We start from the raw sequence: 19042 nt of genomic DNA, 5'->3' as shown, positions 1-19042 counted from the left end.
TGGATGGCAGTTCGGTGCCGATAACGAGCTACTAAGTACCAAACGATCGGTTCGTGATCCCATTTATATACCCATTCTGGCATACATACCTGCATCGATGTGTTCGAGCACGTTGCTGGCGGTAGGTCTGGTGGATGGAACGCAGACGGGTGCAAATCGGCGATGCGGTGGGAAATCGAACGGAAGAAACAAAGGCTGCAATATCGATCGATCGGTTCGTCGAATCGACAGCTCGTCACTCGCGCGAAATTAAAAATTGAAAAAAAAAAGAAAGGTCTGTTCCTTCGCGACGATGCGAGCCACACGTTTGTCGCACAGCGTCGCGACGTTCCGTGAGTGACACGAAGACACACTTCGGTTACACCTCCCCACCGTGCGTTCTCTCGCAACAAGTTGAATTTACCCTTGAATCGAACTCATCGAGCCTCTGCGGACCGTCACGTGACACGATGGCCACCCTTACGGATACGTTTCCCGTGAAGAAAAAAATTGTATTAATTCTCCGTTTAACGAGCCGTTTCCAACGCCTCCTTGTTCCAACTTCTTCGGTTATTCGTGAAACTAGGACGCGCTCGTTCGTTCGTGAAATATCCAGTATTGTTTGGAGAAATGAAGTGCTTCGTTTCCGTGGATAAAAACATCTGCAATGGCGATGCGCGATATTCAAAGAGGTAATCGTACTTTGCTAAGCAGAGACGAGTAGTCTATCCTTGAAAGAATTCGATGTTGGTACTAATTTAGAAGACACTTAGTAATTGCATTATGGTTCGTCGGTTGTACTGTATTAATTAACACTAACGGTGAGTCCTCATCCCTTCGCGTAGCACAGACGTTCAATTATACCCGCTGAGAGGGATTCTTTCTGTAACTTTCTCCCAGCCTGATATCTAATCCCTCAGAAATGTGAAAGGTTAAGGTCAAATAATCCGATAACGTGTATAGGTTAGATCCGGTCAAAATGGATATCCATTTACACGTTGCACAAATTCATGCGGACACGTGTGTGTACGTCTGTGTGTCTGTGCTCTTTCACTGTCTCTCGAGTTCCTATTTAATCTTCATATCGTTGAAGAACCCCGAGCGGTGAGATAAGTTGAGGAGGTAAAAAATTAAGTTTTTGTATCGGATGGGGTAACTTTGGTCACGTCCCGCCGGGTCCAGTTCTCGCCGGAGCACTAATGAAAAACCCGATAAAAACTGGTCAGTCTTCTTAATTGTAAAATAATATCACGTCGAATGTTCTTATCATTAACGGCTACCGAGGTCGCTAACACGTTAATGTATATTTGGGCAGTGATAAATCATCAGCATCAGCTGCGTCCTCGTTGCCGCGTCAACTTATCGAGCCGTACCATTAATCCATATCCGTCTTTATCGACAAATTCGAGTCTGGTGTAGCGCAAATGATAAACCCAGCGAATACATCCACGTCGCACGAAAGTCTTGGCGTTTTGGTTCCTTTTTTTTTTTTTTTTTTTTTTTTTTTCTCTCTTCGCTCGTTCAACTTCACTGGGACAGAGCGAGCGTCGGATGTACGTTACGCGATGCGAGGAAATCGAGGTTAGTGCACTGGCATCGGCTCGCGCTCACCGTCGTCCACGTTCACGCAGCAAATCGAAGATGTTCCGCGAGCTACGTCGTCAGCAGCACCGTTCTGTCATCAGGCACGTCAACGGGAACAAATCGTGTCACATGATCGGCCCGGCGAATTCCGTTTCGACGTCTCCGTCGAGTTGGTCGTAGCGCTGCTTCGGGGTTGTAGGTTAGGGTATCCTCCTTCCCCCCCCCCCCCTTCCCTCCTCCGCCACGGAGGTATACCAGCGCGGACGAAACGAGATAGAAAGAGATAAAATGAGAAATGAAAAAAGGAAAAGAGAACGATACACGCCGGTTTCTCCTCCTTCGTTGGCCAGGGAGCGGCTATGGCGGCGGCCTGGCTCTTACTGCTACCCTCGGTGCGTAGGTGACCGAAAGGGGTCGTCTGTTCGCGGGCTGAAGGGGGAACGATTATCTCGCAGCATCCCATCGCGCAGGACCATTTTCGTTGCGACCCCGAGCCGACCGACCGAGGGGAAGGAAGAGGGCGCTAGTTGAACGGAGACATCTGTGGAAGGAAACGTACCGCGGTGGGTGAAAAAAAGGGTTGGATAGTGGTACCGGGAGGAAAACAGTATTCAGCTGCGTGGAGAGAAAAAGATTCGTGTAGATTTTTGCGGGTCACGGGGGGAGGTGGATAGAAGGAGATGGCATAAGCGGGATATTGTTGGGATAACCGTGTAAATTGGAAAGAGAAAATATCAAAGGATGAGAGATCAAAAGGGACTGCGGATTGAAGGAAAAGTACCGTTGAAAGATGGTAAGGGTTGGCGGAGGACGGAGAGAGGAAGCGTGAGATGAAGGAAATAGGCGTGTATTAAGGACGGAATCGAGGACGAAAAATAATCCTGAGGGAGGGAAAAGGAGCGACGATTGGAGTGCTAAAAATGATCGAATGGTTGACGAGGAAAGGAGTAAAAAGATACGGTAGTGGATATATATGTTTTTGTTTATTTTAACGTGGAAGATGGGATGCGGAAGAGAATTTGGACCACTAATAAATGATAAAATAGAGTATCTACTAAAGGAAAAAATAAAAATACGAAAGAAGAAAGGTTATCAAAATATCGAAGAGAATGCTGAAGGGAAATGGACCAAATCGGATGACCTAAAACAAACTGGAGCAAAGCCAGAGAAAAAATAGATGCAAGATCAGGAATGAATAGATTGAAGCACGTGATAAAATAAGAGAAGAAAATCTGAAAGATTGCGCACACCAGAGAATACAAAGGAAGAAGAGAGAAAGAAATGCTGAAATATTTGCAAGAGAAAGAAATAACAAAGGGGTTGGAGATCGTAGCTAGTCTTAGAATGGAAAATGAGGAGAAAGCCAATAGATTATAGATACTGAATAGAAAAGGAGAAGAACCAGTACAGAATATGTGAACAAAAAGAAAAAGCTGAGCATGTTCTAACCATGTGAAAATCTTAATAGATGATGAAGAAGAAAGAATCAAATTCAGGATGGATGAAAAGAAGAAAATGAAGAAATAAATAGTGAAAAAATATAATAAAATTTTAAAATTGTACAAAATAGATTCGATAACATTTCTATAAGAAAAGGGAACAAGAAGATGGATATTTTCTACAATGTACAGTAAAATAAGCGAAAACGGAAGAAAGCACTTTTATCTTCCGGTGCTGCCGAATAGCTCTAACAATAGAAGAAGGAAAGAAGAATTGAAGATATTGTGTACTTGGTAATACCAATCGATCTTCTGTACAAAGTTTATCTTAAACTTCTTTCAACGGTAGGAAGGGCAGTTGTTTAAAGCGCTTGTAGATATACAATGGGCTTTCAAAAGTATTCATCTAAAGACAAACATTATACAGGGTGTCCCAGAACTGGGGTAGGACCCGTGGAGGGATGATTGCTGAGGTTATTCTAAACAACTTTTTCTTTTGCCAAAATATTGGTTAAGGATTCGTTCTCGAGTTATTAACGAAAAACACTGGCCAATCAGAGCGCACCTTTAGCGCAGGTCGAACGCGTGGTCGTGATCAAGTGCATCGGCACCACGTCGGTGTAATAGGATTCGTTTTTCATGAGCAACCGATAATTCGATACTATTGTTCCTTTCTTTTTTCAATTTATTATTCGATACAACTTTCCCCCAACGAATCCTATTATACCGACGTGGTGCTGATGCACTTGATCACGACCACGGTTTGAACGCAGAGCATACCCAACACTCTCGCGGTTCGGCCCACTGATTGGCCAGTGTTTTTCGTTAATAACTCGAAAACGAAGCCTTAACCAACATTTTGGCAAAGGAATAAGTTGTTTAGAATGATCTCAGCAATCATCCCTCCATGGGTCCTACCCCAGTTCTGGGACATCCTGTAGATCAGGATAACCCGGAAAGATCACTGAAACTGTCATTACAGTAGCCGTACATGTAAAGCTGGATGGGTTTGCAGAAAATCTGTGTAAGCATTAGTACAGAAAACGAGAAATCTAAGGTTATTGGATTTCAGTACAATCCGATAGTGATCCGGAATTGCATGCTCACAATACTGCTGATCATTGCGAACTCTAGTCTTACTCGTAGTTCCGATTTAAACGTGCATGAACATCACTCGCAGGCTAAATAATGAAGATAGAGAATGAAAATGGAAGAGCTAGGCTATAAAAGAGACTAGAATTTTCAAACTGCAATCTGCATCCGATAGAATAGAGGTTTAGAAATTTGGAAAATTTGAATTTGGAGGCTTGCAAATTCAGAAATTTAGATATTTGGGAATTCGAAAATTTGATAAATTAGAATTTCAAGGCTTGGAAATTTGCAAATTTAGAAATTTGATAAATTAGATTTGGAAACTCGGAAATGAAAATATGGAATTTAGAAATTTAGAAAGTTGATAATTTAGAATTTAGAAGCTTGGATATTTAGAAATTTTGAACTTTGGAAAGTTGAGAATTTGCAAATTTGAGAAATTAGAATTTGAAAGCTTCGAAATTTAGAAATTTGGGAAATTGGGAATTTGGAAATTTGACAAATTAGAATTTGGAAGCTTTGAAATTTAGAAATTTAGAAATCTGAAAAATTGGAAAATTTTCTATCCATCAGTGGAATGCACACCACTTGCACGTCCATTCCTCCATCCCTCTATGGGCACAGATGCCCACAACTGATCTATAATACCACCTTGTTCTCTAAAAAAATTAATAAAGAATTTCAAAGCTGGTAATATCGAGCCAAGAATCGTGTGAATGATTTTACATCCTCATATTCCCCATCGGCTTTTGTCTCCAGCGATTAAGACTTTCTTCATGAATATTTCATACAAGTCGATCCATTTACAATCCCGCTGACGACGCATCACTTGAATCCCTCCTCTTTGCCTGCCATAATTGTGAATCGTTTTGAACGGGTGCAATTTCAATTCGCGTTCTCAGGATTGAACTATGAGGCGTCTAAGTTCGCGACACGTGTGTTAGCACACCTGGATCCAATTATAGATTCGACTTAATGTACACAATATCAGGTTTATTGTCTGACTGTTCGTGGGTGTGGTGGAGGATATATTCCCTCTAGAGACCATTCTCTTTGATCTTCAGCATAGAGGATTTTATGAGATAAATACTCCTACATTTTTTATGACGTCTGATCCTGTATACTCTGCCAACTTACGTGTCTTAGTTTACTTAGGAGGTAAGGTGAAACTAGATATGCATATCTTCTTAGAATTCTATTTTTTCTCAAAGAACAACTTTATTCCCTTCATGGTCAAACTAACACTTCAGCTTATTTTTAAATTTTTTAATTTCCATGTTCTCAAATCCCATTTTATCAAATTTTTATTAAATTTCCAAACTTTTAACTTTTCAAATTTCCAAATTTCCAATTTACCAAAATTGGAATTTGGATATTTCTATAATAAATTTCGAAATTTCTTTAGATTTACGTAAAGCAATGGGACATATAAAATATTTGTAACAATCATACTAAAAATCCACTATTTCGAGGCTTCGATACACAGTTTAGATGGATAACCAATCTATACACAAGCTACGCAAAATATCATAAAAAAACCCAAGCGAAACGTCAGTTCGCACATTTGTTACATACCCATAGAACTCTGATGATGAATAGTTTCGTAAAAAAGATACAACAGCTATACATCATTTGAGAAGGCCATAAATTGAACAGCTCAGAGATAGACTACTGGTATAATCCTTATAATTATTACGTCATTAAAATAATATCTAATCCTATACGAAACGCGAGGATCAAACTTGGGGACGGGGTGAAGCATACGAAGTGTTCCCTTTGCCGCTCTACCGTCCCGGTAGTTGTCTTTCTATCTCTGCACAGTAGTCCGACCAGTCGCGTGGACTATCTACTTACGGCGCCGGAGTGCGGTCCTGCTTGACCTGTACTACTTGCTACCCATGCCTACTATAGCGCGCATCACTCTATAACAGTTTCTTAGTATCCACTGTTTGATTAACACGTTGAACGCCATAGGGGTCACCGATGACCGACACCGGAAATCATACATGCCTGAATAATTAAAAGAAAACAATAGAAAAACATTATTTTAAGTAAGTTATGGTACAAATAATGTAAAATGGCAAATGGAAAACTTAAAATTTGAAATTTTTAAATTAACAATTTCTATTCTTAACACTTAACGGACGGGTTGTTTTTCTGTTTTTCTCAGTTTCCGGGAATTTTTTAAAAGAATTAATTAAACATGTATGTATAGTTTTAAATCGTTGCAGTTTTTTGACAAAATTTTATATTATCATGATTATCGTGATATTTTGTACAACATTCACCCTTGTGAAGTGGAACCTTATATATCTACAGCTAATGGTAATAAGAAGAAACCTCAATACGCATAAAAATGAAAAATTAACGCAGCTTAATAAAAATTCGAGCAAAAACGAAAATCTACGTGGCCCGTTTTAAAAAGTCAGAATGGAAATACATCCCACAACAAATGGCTATTTTAACCGTGGCGTTCAACGTGATAATAAAAACTCGGCATAAAAATTTAAAATAATTTGAAATAGTGAATTTTATTTAATTATTTAAAACAACAAATGTTAGTAAATAAATTGTAAGAGATCCTAAGAATTTTTAAGAGCGAAATTCTTCAACTCGTTGCGTCTATCTTACCTCTTTGAAAGATGAAACCAGGTTTACTGCAGGGTTGTTAACAAGGAATTCCTTCGTTGATGCTCAACGTATCTCAGAAGGTGCTCAATGTTTTTCCTTTATAATACAGTTTCCAAGGAATCATAGCTAACTCGTACACACCCTTTGTCTTACGTATAATATTGGTTGCTGCTGGATATTCCTGTAATGAAAAGCGTCGTCTAACGAACGAACCAGAATAACCACTGACGACGCTGATGCACGGTATCAGTAATCAATAACTTAATAACACAGAGCAGAAATGATGAAGCGAGAGGAAATAGATGTGTGCGAATGTTGGATATCAGTTGAGAAAAATTCTCCCTTCGTTCTTTCTTTTATTTTTATTAAAAACTATAGCCTGCGGTTCTATTTTTTAATACGGTAGAATTCTAATTATCAGAATATCAAATTACACTACTGAAAAAATTACGACAAAATTAAATTTAATTAAATTAAAATTAGGTATCAAATAATATGAAATGTGAATTAATTAAATTTAAATTAAATTCATATTAAATGGCATTAAATACAAATTGAATACCATCTACAAAAAGTTTGTTCAGCATAGAAATCTATTTAAAAATAGATTTTTTTTTTGTTTCCTATCCACTGACAGATTCATCAGAGAAAATCCTTTATCCACAAAGTTCAGAGAATTTCTTGTCTGCTCCTTCACTTTTTTATCTATTATTAGAAAGTACTCTGTTATCTTCTGTTGCGAATGTTCCCGATGTTCTTTCATCGAAGACATCATGCAGCATCTCTAGAGAGCGATTTCATGGAGTGCTACGACCCGCTTGCTTCTTTTGTATTTCTTTCCAACGATTTCTTTCGAGATGTCAGTAATTAGGATGCCAAAGTAGTCGAATGGACATATTTGTTCATTCGTGAAATCGTGAAATTAAATGGTAATTGAATAAATTTAGTTTGAATTCTCACTTTTATTTAGATATCATAAATTTAGAAAATGCAAACAATGCAAAATCTTGATGGTCCGCCATCCGAGGGTCAATAACCAATATAAACTGCTATCTCTTTCGTAGGTTGCTAGTTTCAATCTTTGAGTGTAACGAATGGTACCAGTTCGTTATCCAAAAATGCGTTCGATATGAGACAGTGGCGTGATAGAAATTGGAATTGTGTATGATTAATCGATTGACAGGTTAGATGTCGGCGAATCAGAGACGAGCTTGGTGGTTGCTCGTTAATTACTGAAACGGTTGATGGGCAGTACGCTGCTAGATAGAGTTTGCTTCACGAGTAGTCGACGGACAATTGTTTTCAAACCTTTAGTTCCGGCTGTAATCAATAAATCTTTTCAAAGGGATTCGAATAACATGAATTCTGTAACTATATTAATTAATATGGTTGATTTCCAAAATTCAAACGCTTAAATTTTCAAATTTTTATATTTCTAAACACCCAAATACTCAAATTCTCAAATTCTGTTATACCCACGTTCTTAAATATCCAAAAACCCAAAAACCAAAATTTTTAAATATCCAAACTTCCAAATACCTAAATTCTCTAATTCCCAAACTCCCAGATACTCAAATACCTAAATTCTCTAATTCCCAAACACCCAGGTACTCAAATACCTAAATTCTCTAATTATCAAACACCCAGATACTCAAATACCTAAATTCTCTAATTACCAAACACCCAGATACTCAAGTACTTATATTCTCAAATTCTCAAACACTCAAAAACTATAACTATATTAATTATTACAGGTTGATGTTCAAAATTCAAGCACCTAAATTTTCAAATTCTCAAATGTCAAAATACCCAGATACTCAAATACCTAAATTCTCAAACACCCAAATTCTCTAATTCCCAAACACTCAAAAACCCAAATTCTTAAATTTCCAAACACCCAAATTCTCAAATTCCCAAATACCGAAATCCTTAAAAATATACAATACACGCTCAATAATTAATAAAATATATAATAAAAATATAATTTCATAGCTTCCATACGCGAATTGACGTTGTTAGAAACTCCCAAAGGTAGTTCTTTCTCTTCCGATAATAATCACCTGGAAGATCGGCTTCTGCTGCCGGAGGCGCATGCCTATTACAACTCCTGCCATGATGTTCCTGTAATTGGAACTTCGTAGGAGCTCCCTCCTTGACGGACAAACTGATCCAGGTGGATTTTACAGGAACGGATGACGCAATTTCCAGTTGAATCTTATTTGATGGAAAGAGTGAAACATAGGGAAGAAGAACGTTCCTGACTGAATGCTGTTCCATCGGGAATGGCTGGAACTATTCCTTAATTTTCAGCAATTATGAAACTCTAATGATCAAAGTTGCATCTTGATTGTGATCACGATTTAATTTCTTCATAGGTATGAGAGATATTTTAATTTTATAAATTACTCAGCAAGTAAAGAATAAATCTGTAAAAAATAGTAGGGTGATTAACTTTCACTGCGGTAAGAAAAATAAAGGAATAACCCAGCTAGAAAATGAGAACGTTACTGTGTCTTTTGACGATTCGCTGTGAGAACCTTTTGTTCGAAATAGATGAAAGTATTGTAACTACAGAATGAAAGTTCTTGCTACCACATCAATCAGCGACTCGCCCTTGGAAAGAGTTGAGAAGCCCTAAATCAAGCTTGCTAAATTCCCGCTCCGAGGTAACGTTGCCCGCGGACAAAAGTTTGGGCAAAATCTCGAGCAGTAATTGGGAACCTCTTGACGTCACCAGACAGTAAGATGTAGGACGATTCTTCCATTTCAGTCTAAATAATGAATGTTCCCAGAAATGTTTAAAACTTAATCCTGTTCTCAGAAAATAACCTTTCAATTTTTATTCTATAAACGGTAGAATTTGACTGGTGAAATTCTTTTACAACCATGAATACTTGTAGAACAAGAAACGAAAGACATTGCAAATAACTTTTGATACGAGATTATGTTTCTTCTTCGAAAGGAATTTTCTTCTATAACTTTGATAACTCAAATTTTTAGAGTTTTTAAAAAGTTTCCACTTTCCTTCTTCTTTTGATACGTTCATCTCGAGTTACGTCTCCATCCATGAAATATCCATGTCCGTTCGATTTAAAGCTGAACTTCTGAGGATGATTTTAAAGCCAGCTTCTTACACGAACCATTCTTCCTTCTAGAGTTTCGAAATTGAAATTTTGACGATAGTTTGGATACTTTGATTTATTAAATGTTGGTATCCAGAATTATGCGGACAGTAAATTGAAAAATGAAGTCTGTTCTTCCACTTCTGTTCCCTTTCTCTATCAAGCGTAAAGTAATCTGGTGTAAAAATAAACGTTCCGACTGATAATCGGATAAACGTTTCTTCGACAGTTTCCCGATAACGCGGCTGCTTTCTGGAAAACTCGAATAAAGACATTCGGAAATCTCACTTTCACCTGCGGTAATCTGCTGTCAGATCCATTTTCCCTCGGTCCAGTTATCGTTTGCTCTTTTATCAAGCCACGGATCTCCTAACCGAGAAAGATCGTGCCGCGATATCAAATGCGCGAGTAGGGTCTAGACAGGTACCTTCAAAACTCCATTTTTTCGTCTGCTAATCATTTTTTTACCAGAAAATAAAAGTGTGATAAATAATAATTTCATTCTTAGTGTTAGGGTTAATAAAAGTGTGATAAATAATAATTTCATTCTTAGTGTTAGGGTTAATAAAAGTGTGATAAATAATAATTTCATTCTTAGTGTTAGGGTTAATAAAAGTGTGATAAATAATAATTTCATTCTTAGTGTTAGGGTTAATAAAAGTGTGATAAATAATAATTTCATTCTTAGTGTTAGGGTTAATAAAAGTGTGATAAATAATAATTTCATTCTTAGTGTTAGGGTTAATAAAAGTGTGATAAATAATAATTGAATATTAGAATACTGATATTTAGGATACTTGAACACTAGGATACTAGCATAATTGGGTACTTGAATACCACCAATAGAACATTTAGATACTAGAATACTAATACTAGGGTGCTTGGATATTGGAATACTGATACTAGGATACTTAGATACTTGAATACCAACACTAGAGCACTTAGATACTAGAATACTAATACTAGGGTGCTTGGATATTGGAATACTAATTCTAGGGTACTTGAATGCTAAGGTACTTGCATACTAGAATACTGAGATACTAGAATTTTACAATTTTAAATTGATGAGAGCTTCAATCCGCAATTAAGGGAACAAAATAATTAAAAGTTAAAAAATTTTAATGAAAATTTGAATCTCTTGATATTAATATTAGTTTTTTGATTGTGAATAAATTTGTAGCATTTAATAGAATTCCTGCTTATAATCAATTTTTCGATACATATTATTAATATATTAAAATTGGAGAGGCGTACGAGAAACGGTATATCGATTTTAAGCGGTAATAGCGCACTGATGGAATCACCTGTTCAATCGGTGGAAAATGATTTGAATTACAAATGCCTCGTTGATAATAGAATAAATGTTATTTGGTCGAGAGCTCGAAGTTCGGAAGTGGCTGCATGCCTCAGCCCTCATTGTGCACTGTAAAATTCGATTTCCACTTTGTTAATAGCAATGCGGTGAGCGGAAACGTGGATGCTGTTGAGAACGAAATTAGGTTTGCTAATTTCTACAAAAACTTTCTACGTATTTGTTTTTTATTAGCCACAGTAAAAACTAAGTGTACAGGTAGCACTTAAATTCTCTTTTTTAGACACGTCTAATCAAAAATACTTTTAATAAGCATATGTCCATCTTTGATAATTTTCAATTATTCTAATTGTCAGTATCATATTAAGAAGAATTGCACAATTATTTTGAAGCACCACTGATCGAATTGCAGATCGGAATACGTGAACCGAAAATATTGCATAATATGCCATACCATAGAATACTAGAATGCATTGATTTAATTGATATGTGAAATGTTAATTAGACGTTTCAGATGAATTTGTATTCAGAATAATAAACAAAGTCAAGTTGAATTGTTGAGTTGAAGAAGGAAATGACAAATATAACAATAACAGCAAAATATTGTTATATTAAATTATACAAAGATTATTTATAAGAAATTCTTGTACATTCCTTTTCCTTTTCCTCTTTTTAAATAATTCCTTACGAGTTTCTAAGAGTCTGCATTCTGGACAGATTACAAAATGGAAGATTAGGAAAGGCGAATAGAAAGCAGTATCGTAAGATGCAAACAGAAAATACAGCTCGAAGCAAGCGGAAAATATTGAAACGTATTGCCTTGCTAGTCTAAAATAAAATCCCTGCTGCAGGTTTTATAATGGTAGAAAACATAGAGCATTGTTTGTAGGAGATACGAAATTGAATTTTGGTTATTGTTCAATAAGTTTTCTTTTCATTTCTAAACTAATTAAATACAATCATAGTTAATTCTACAGAATTAGTGACATGGAAATACTGTGGTCAACGTCAGTTTGAAACGATGCATGTAACTAGATAAAGTTAGACAGTTGTTCAGAAGTAAGTTTGATTACCACTGAGAATATCTGGGAAGCTTGAATCAAATTCGAATAGGGAGTCAGTGGCATTGCAGTCCTTCATGCAGAAAAAACTTTTGAAGTGTATAAATTCGATATTGAGAACATTCCCCTGTTAAAAATTGTATGATCCGATCTTTTTACTATAAATTCCTGTGTGAAATTACAAAAAGTAGTAGAACTATTAGATAAAATAACTGAGAAATAGGAATAACTATTAAATATTAATTCAAATTTTCGCGCGTCAATGCGTGTAGGTAGGCAGTGGGTGGGGATCACTGGCCTATATATATGGGGCCTTCTCCCGTACATCGGCAGTCTCCTCGCGGCCACCGAGGGGGGAGCATGGGTGTTGAGGGAGGCTGGACACCCAGAGTCACCCTTTTTCCTGAAAAAATTTGATTTGATCGCTAGTATAATTTACATTATTAATATTATAATAATACTATTAGAAATTTATCTTCTCTCTTATTTTCTTCATTATTCAATTACATAAAATTTCAAGTGTGAATATTTTTTGTTCGTAAAAATGATTCACCTACTATATTAAATTTATATGTATCTATAAATATAGAATCGTCTTGACACATTTATTCCCAAGTATTCTCAAAGATGATTTAAGTTGCTACTTAACCATATTTAATGAATCCAACAGTAATGCCCCAGTTACAGTTACAAAGTATATTATTGCATCTAATGCGATATTCCCAAGTATTTTTCTGCGTTCTTCCATCGTAATCTCTCATGAAAGTAGCACAACGAAGTGTTTCAGAAATACAATTACAAATGAGTTGAGAAAAATTAAAGCTTCCATTGCACATTATTTTATATAGAAAAAATTGCATTGTAATGCATCGAGGGGTCAATGTCAGCGAATGTGTAACAGCGGTGTTTATTTATTTGCATGTTTAAAACGGTTGAAATATTATTACTCGCATTTGATTGCATTTTGACGTTGAAGGGAGACGGGATTGTGGTAATGCAATACGATCTGTACGATGCAACTGCAATAGCCATGCAGGCCATCAACGAAACGTTGACCGTTCGTCAACCGCAATACACATCAACCTTGTTACCACCGTACGGGACATTCTTGGCGTCACGACAACGCGTACGTACCAGGTAACTAAATCAGTTATTCCTGCTGTCTGCATTTCCTATTCAGATGTACCTATCTCTCCATGTTTCGTATCATTCAATCAATGATACTTGTCTTTTTCATTTTTATTTGCTATATGCGAGTACGAGTATGTGCGTAGACGTAGTAGGTTTCGCCAATCTTACCAACCCCTTTTCCGAGGAGCTGTACTTCCGGAAAGTACAATCCAAACCAAATCTATTTTTTGGTACGAATTTAACTTAGAACCTACATTACTTTAGGTTATATTTTGAACTAATCATTTTTTTACCAAGTGCTTTACCCTCGAACGGCGGACCATGGAGAGAGCCCCAGTTTTAATTAAATTTTTCACCAATTTCATATCGAAATATTTTATAGTAATTGAAAAATCATAGTTACGTTATTATAGTCAGATCGATTTGTTATTATAAATTGCATTTATTCTATTAAGTTAGATTCAGGCAGGTAACTCCGATGATTCAAAGAATTGCGGTAAATTTTCTAAAGTCCTTTAATAAGACAGCAAGTGTATGTCTTTTTAATGGCGAACACCGAGAGGATGTTAAAAATTTTTACACGGCGTGGTTGACATGAATTTTCAATAGCTGCAACGCTTGAACGTGGAGTGCTGCACTTTTCCTGTCACAATAGAGCATCCCGCGTCGCGACGCGACCCGACGCGACGTGACTTGAGCGTAGAACGTAATACCAGCGTAGGGAGACGTCGCGTCGTTGCGCTTAATTCTTATACTTACGCCTCGTTTCGTTTTAACATACGATAATGTCTATCTTTATTTCGTTCCTTACTGAAATTATCGCGAAATTAGTAGGATAGAAAATGAAAAAAAAAAAATAGATATAAATAGATTTAATTATTTATAATTATTGTTTTAATTAAAAAATTAGAACAAAAATGGCACTGAATTAATTCCAAAGCTTGATTAACCATAATCGATCTGTATAATTTCTATAATAACTTCTGGTCTATATTCGAACCATTAATTCCTAAATATGGAATGCACTTCTACCTTTATTATTACTTGTTTAGATCTTGTCAAGAGTACGATCATTGTAATGTATTGGAAATGGTGAATGCTGCGGAGATTTCTATTGAAGATTTCTGCAGCGTGTATTCTTCACAATGCAGACTATTCTATCCGAGATATTGCAAATAAACTAAAGGTATCGATAAACATTATCAGGAAGAAAGGAACCACCGACAGCGTAATGAATGAGAAGAGATCTGATGGAAGAAAGAAATGTATTTCGCGACAGGAGGTACATATGTACAAACAGAATAAAATTCAGAATTTTTGAAAGAGTTTATAATCTTGAGATTCAAAAAGCTGAGGCTTGTATGGAAATGGGAGTGTAGGTACATACAAAACTTTCTATACACTTTGAAGTTTACGAAATCCTTGGCTTCCCTTTTGAAAGGAGAAATGGGAAGCTAATCCGTTATTTGTATGGTACTTCTAAATACCAGAAGGAAATAATATTTGCTTCAACCAAAGTGAAAAATTGTTTATAATTTTGATTGCATCAATTTTTATATTCGTGAAAATATTCCAGTTATTCAAAAAGAAAAAGGATTTTAATTCATCCTATTGATCCCATCAGTTACGCTACTGTTACAAGTAAAATCCATTCTTTAAACCCTGAATTCACCCTGTTGTTCTTGTCGCTATAACTGATGTTTGCGGTGTCATTAATTAACCGAAGTGTACCTATAAATTACGTAGGAATGTTTGTAAACAAACTGAATAACGTCTAATTGGAAGTGGGACTGCTGTAATTTGCAAATATCACACTTGCTCATTTCAATCGTGGAGATATTTTCGGCTGCGTATATTTTAGTGATTATTGGAAGATTGGCTAAAATTAAATGAACGTTCAATTTTATATTCTATTTTAATCGATACATGGAATTTTCGATTACGTCGCGAATGATTTATACGAAAGTCTATATAAAGTTATAATTTTATATAACATCTATTTAAATAGCAAGTAAGCAGAGAATCTTCGACGAGAAGAAGCGTAAGAATAGGATTTCTACGCTATTAATATTCGTCTGAAGTGGACGCATTGTTAATGTAATTCCATTCTTGATTAACTGTCCGACCGCTATATTAGCGAGAGGCTCATTGAATCTACCGTAATGCTTGTTCATCCGCGCGTTATTAATTGCATCGAGAGAAGATTATTCCATTTCATGGAGTTCATGCGATACGCTTTCCAAGGAAATGTGTCAACGCACCTTGACAGTTTCGAAAATGAACTGTTAATTACTATGTTATATATCTGTGTTTGATTAATGGTTTTGATAAAAAAAAATTGAAGATTAATCTCAACCTTTTCGATTTAAGAGAAACAGCAATTCTCAAAACCTTAACTTTGATACTATTAATATTAAAAGTAATTTAAAACAATAATAATGTGATTTCTAATTATTAAATGTCATAAAATTTAGTATATAACTGAGAAATATGAATAATGAAATTAATATCAATTCAAATATTCGCGCGTAAACTTCAGGCGCCAGTGGTGGGCCGCCACAGGCCTATATTTATGAGGCCTCCCACCCCAGAATCGCCAGTGTCCACGCGACCGTCTAAGGGGAGGGGTATTTTTTCTACTTTGAATTTAAAAGCTTTCTACTATATCCTTAACATCCTATGGTAACTACTTCAATACTTTAGATAATATTACAGCATCTCTAAAAATGAAAATGTTTACGCTCCTCCGAATAATAAAAACCATTCCACTTTCTAATAAATTGTTCCACCTCCATACTAGCTGCATGCGAGTTTTAGTACAAAGATAAAGTAAAAGTAGTAAAACTCTGCATCGCTTGCAGCTCGTACCGTTCGATGATAAATGAAACAACGTTTAAAACGCATCTTCCATAGGAGAAACTCTCTCTCAGGTTTCGCTCAATTTCACCAACATTTCGCATCGATGTTGTATACGAAAGTACCTAATACACCGCCCGTGAACATTTCATTATAGCAGCAGTGATTACGGTGTATTGAGAAGTGACAGTGACGGATGAAGAAAAAGCTGGCTGGGCCCGGTATATAACATTAGCGGCACGCATAATTGTAGAAAAACAATTAAATTAACGACGGTTGAATGGGTATTGAACGGTAAAGGGGGACTAGGTAACATAAAGCATCATTCAACAGAGATATTACAGTTTCGTAAATAATGACCGATGAGAGAGAGTGAATCGTGAGTCGTGCACGGCTGTGGCTAAACAAAATTGAAAGGGACTCAAACACAAGTGTGCCTGGGATTTCGCATTGTGTATTACCAACGAAATTAAAGTCGATACTTGGAAAATTGATGCTCCGTATAAATCACCCAACAGCTCAACTAATGATACTTTCACACGTAGAGAACCTATGCAACTGCATTAATGGAAATGTTAACCAGACGAATTAACCAGTGAATTAATTCTTTATAATTGCTGTCGGATATTTATGTTTCAACAACAGAGTAAATGGTTTAATTAATCCTACAAAATACGTATACTACAGTTTCTAGATTTCATTTAGTTCTAGATTTAAGTACTTACGTTCTAGTTAGTAAGTTTGATACAAGCAAGAGTGTTAATAATAAAGTAAATCTTGCGCAGAACATAGTTACCTTTATTTTTCTCTATCCTTATTTCCTTTTATTTCTATTTCCCCGCACCAAATTCGAGCACGGCGCCATCTATTCACAAACGGCTGAAATTACTCGATAACTTACCGACCAATTTTCATGTTTAGTTGGTAAGGGAGACTGGTAAGACAGGAACGACTGTCATACCGACTTTTACATACAAATTTAACCTCGCCTGGGGGTGTCTAGAACCCCAAAAGCTCAGGAGGCAACCCTTCGAAAACAAAGGCCTGACCAGTCTTCTTTTTTTGCCTGTAGTCATTGGACTCGTATAAGGTTTTATACCTACATGAAGCTAGCCGGAAGGAATAATAAGATATGATTATTTTTAATTTTTCTTAGTTTATTCCTTTTGTAAATCGTTCGTGATTGATTGTGAGTCTGTTTTTAACGTTTGTGACAAATTAGTTCTTTTATAATTAGCAATTTTATTTCAATCATGATGTGAGCCGAAACTTTTTGGTAATTTTTTATAATAAATAGATTTTGTGATAACTGATAACTGTAATTGATTGGAAATCGTTTGTGATTTACAAATACATCATTTTCATTGTTTGTGAGTGAATAATTTCTTAATTATTTACAAGTTTGTTTCATGATAAATAATTGTAGTGTGCATGCGCTACAGATCCGGTCGTACCCATCACTTCCTCGAACAAGTGACTTTCACGATTTGTTCATTTTTAGGTCTTATATTTCGCTAGATCCAGTGAAACCCATCACTACCCCGAACAAGTTAGTTCCGCGATTTGTTCATTTTTAGGTCTTATATTTCGCTACTTGTTTCGGGGTCCCTGACACCCCGTGGCATAATATCGGTATGCAGCGTCACCGGTATCTCGGGGTCTCAGATACCCCGAATGCCGTGGTGTCGATAAGCAGAGTGTCATCGGTGCTTCGGGGTCCCTGACACCCCAGATACCATAATGTCGATATGCAAAGAGTCATTGGTGCTTTGGGGTATCCGAAACCCCAGATACCATGATGTCGGTATGCAAAGAGAGACATTGGTGCTTTGGGGTCTCCGACACCCCGGATGCTATAATCTCGGTATGTAGAGTATCTATTGTGTTTTGGGGTCTCTGAAACCCCACGATATCATATTGGTATGCAAATATAGTCCTGGTGTTACGGGGTCTTTAATACCCCAAAATGATATCAGGTCGGTACGCAGAGGGCGTCATTGTCCCAGCGGGGTCCTTAACACCCTGGGATAATATCACGTCCGTATGAAGAGGGTACAACCAGTATAATTATTTTCCAGAGTTTATATAATATACTTAATTTATTTCATTTTGCTTATTAAATAAGCTCATCGAAGGGAAAAAACATTTATGATTATATCCCTCTTCTGGGTTTCAGCCGAGGACCGGATTTATTTTACTTTTTCCAGTTATATATATAATTTTATCCCTGATTATAGGCCAAGGCCATCTCAGTAGCCCTTACATTCCTGCATTCCTTCCATCACAGCATTCCTTACATTCCTTCAACCCTTAAATGCCCATTTTTTTTTTTTTTTTTTATTAACGTGGTGGAAATCTTCAGAAAGACACCTTCAGCCCCCCTGGGGAAGGGCCGGAGGTAGTGTGGGATTTTTACCCACTAAAACCACCACGGCGGCCTGCACTAGGGCGGCAGGGAGGGTCGTTTGACCCTCCGCCATGTGCCTAACTCCGCCGAAATCGGGGGCCACACCCGATGCCGGCACTCCTCGGGCCGCGTGCAGTGGAGACCGGGGCCCCAGCCCCGAATCCCTACGGAATTCCTTTACATCTCTCGTTCCATTACATCTCTGCATCCCTTACATCCCTGCATTCTTTCATCCCTACATTCCTTCCATCCCTACATTCCTTACATCTCTTCATCCCTTAAATCCCTACATTATTATCATCCCTACATTCTTTTCATCCCTACACTCTTTCCATCCCTACATTCCTTACATCGCTTCATCCCTTACATCCCTACATTCTTTTCATCCATTACATCCCTACATTCTTTTCATCCCTACATTCTTTTCA

General features: G+C 36.8%; 2 protein-coding genes across 10 annotated transcripts in view; one reads left to right on the top strand and one right to left on the bottom strand.

Moving 5' to 3' along the window:
- The window catches only part of LOC117603059 (cyclic nucleotide-gated channel alpha-3), a 55382-nt gene extending 53434 nt beyond the window's left edge, over positions 1 to 1948 (bottom strand). For 2 of the 3 annotated variants that reach the window (XM_076691218.1, XM_076691220.1), the window contains exon 1: positions 90 to 1948. The gene's annotated coding sequence lies outside the window, so the exon portion shown is untranslated. The remainder of the gene's footprint in view (positions 1 to 89) is intronic. The other variant, XM_076691221.1, reaches the window with a different exon arrangement.
- The window catches only part of LOC117603061 (uncharacterized), a 60969-nt gene extending 45303 nt beyond the window's left edge, over positions 1 to 15666 (top strand). For 6 of the 7 annotated variants that reach the window (XM_076691233.1, XM_076691229.1, XM_076691231.1 and 3 more), the window contains 2 exons: positions 13197 to 13357; positions 14404 to 15666. In XM_076691233.1, the coding sequence (XP_076547348.1) occupies positions 13215 to 13357; positions 14404 to 14530 (270 nt within the window). In that variant the 5' untranslated portion in view covers positions 13197 to 13214 and the 3' untranslated portion in view covers positions 14531 to 15666. Of the gene's footprint in view, positions 1 to 12750; positions 13124 to 13196; positions 13358 to 14403 lie in introns of those variants that run through there. The other variant, XM_034321795.2, reaches the window with a different exon arrangement.
- The last annotated feature ends 3376 nt before the right edge of the window (positions 15667 to 19042 follow it).

This window comes from Osmia lignaria, chromosome 12 (assembly GCF_051020975.1).
Source record: "Osmia lignaria lignaria isolate PbOS001 chromosome 12, iyOsmLign1, whole genome shotgun sequence".
In the NCBI taxonomy this organism is placed as follows: Eukaryota; Metazoa; Arthropoda; class Insecta; order Hymenoptera; family Megachilidae; genus Osmia; species Osmia lignaria.
The sequence above is the reverse complement of the archived record's forward strand: the minus strand, read 5'-3'. Positions and strand labels throughout refer to the sequence as shown.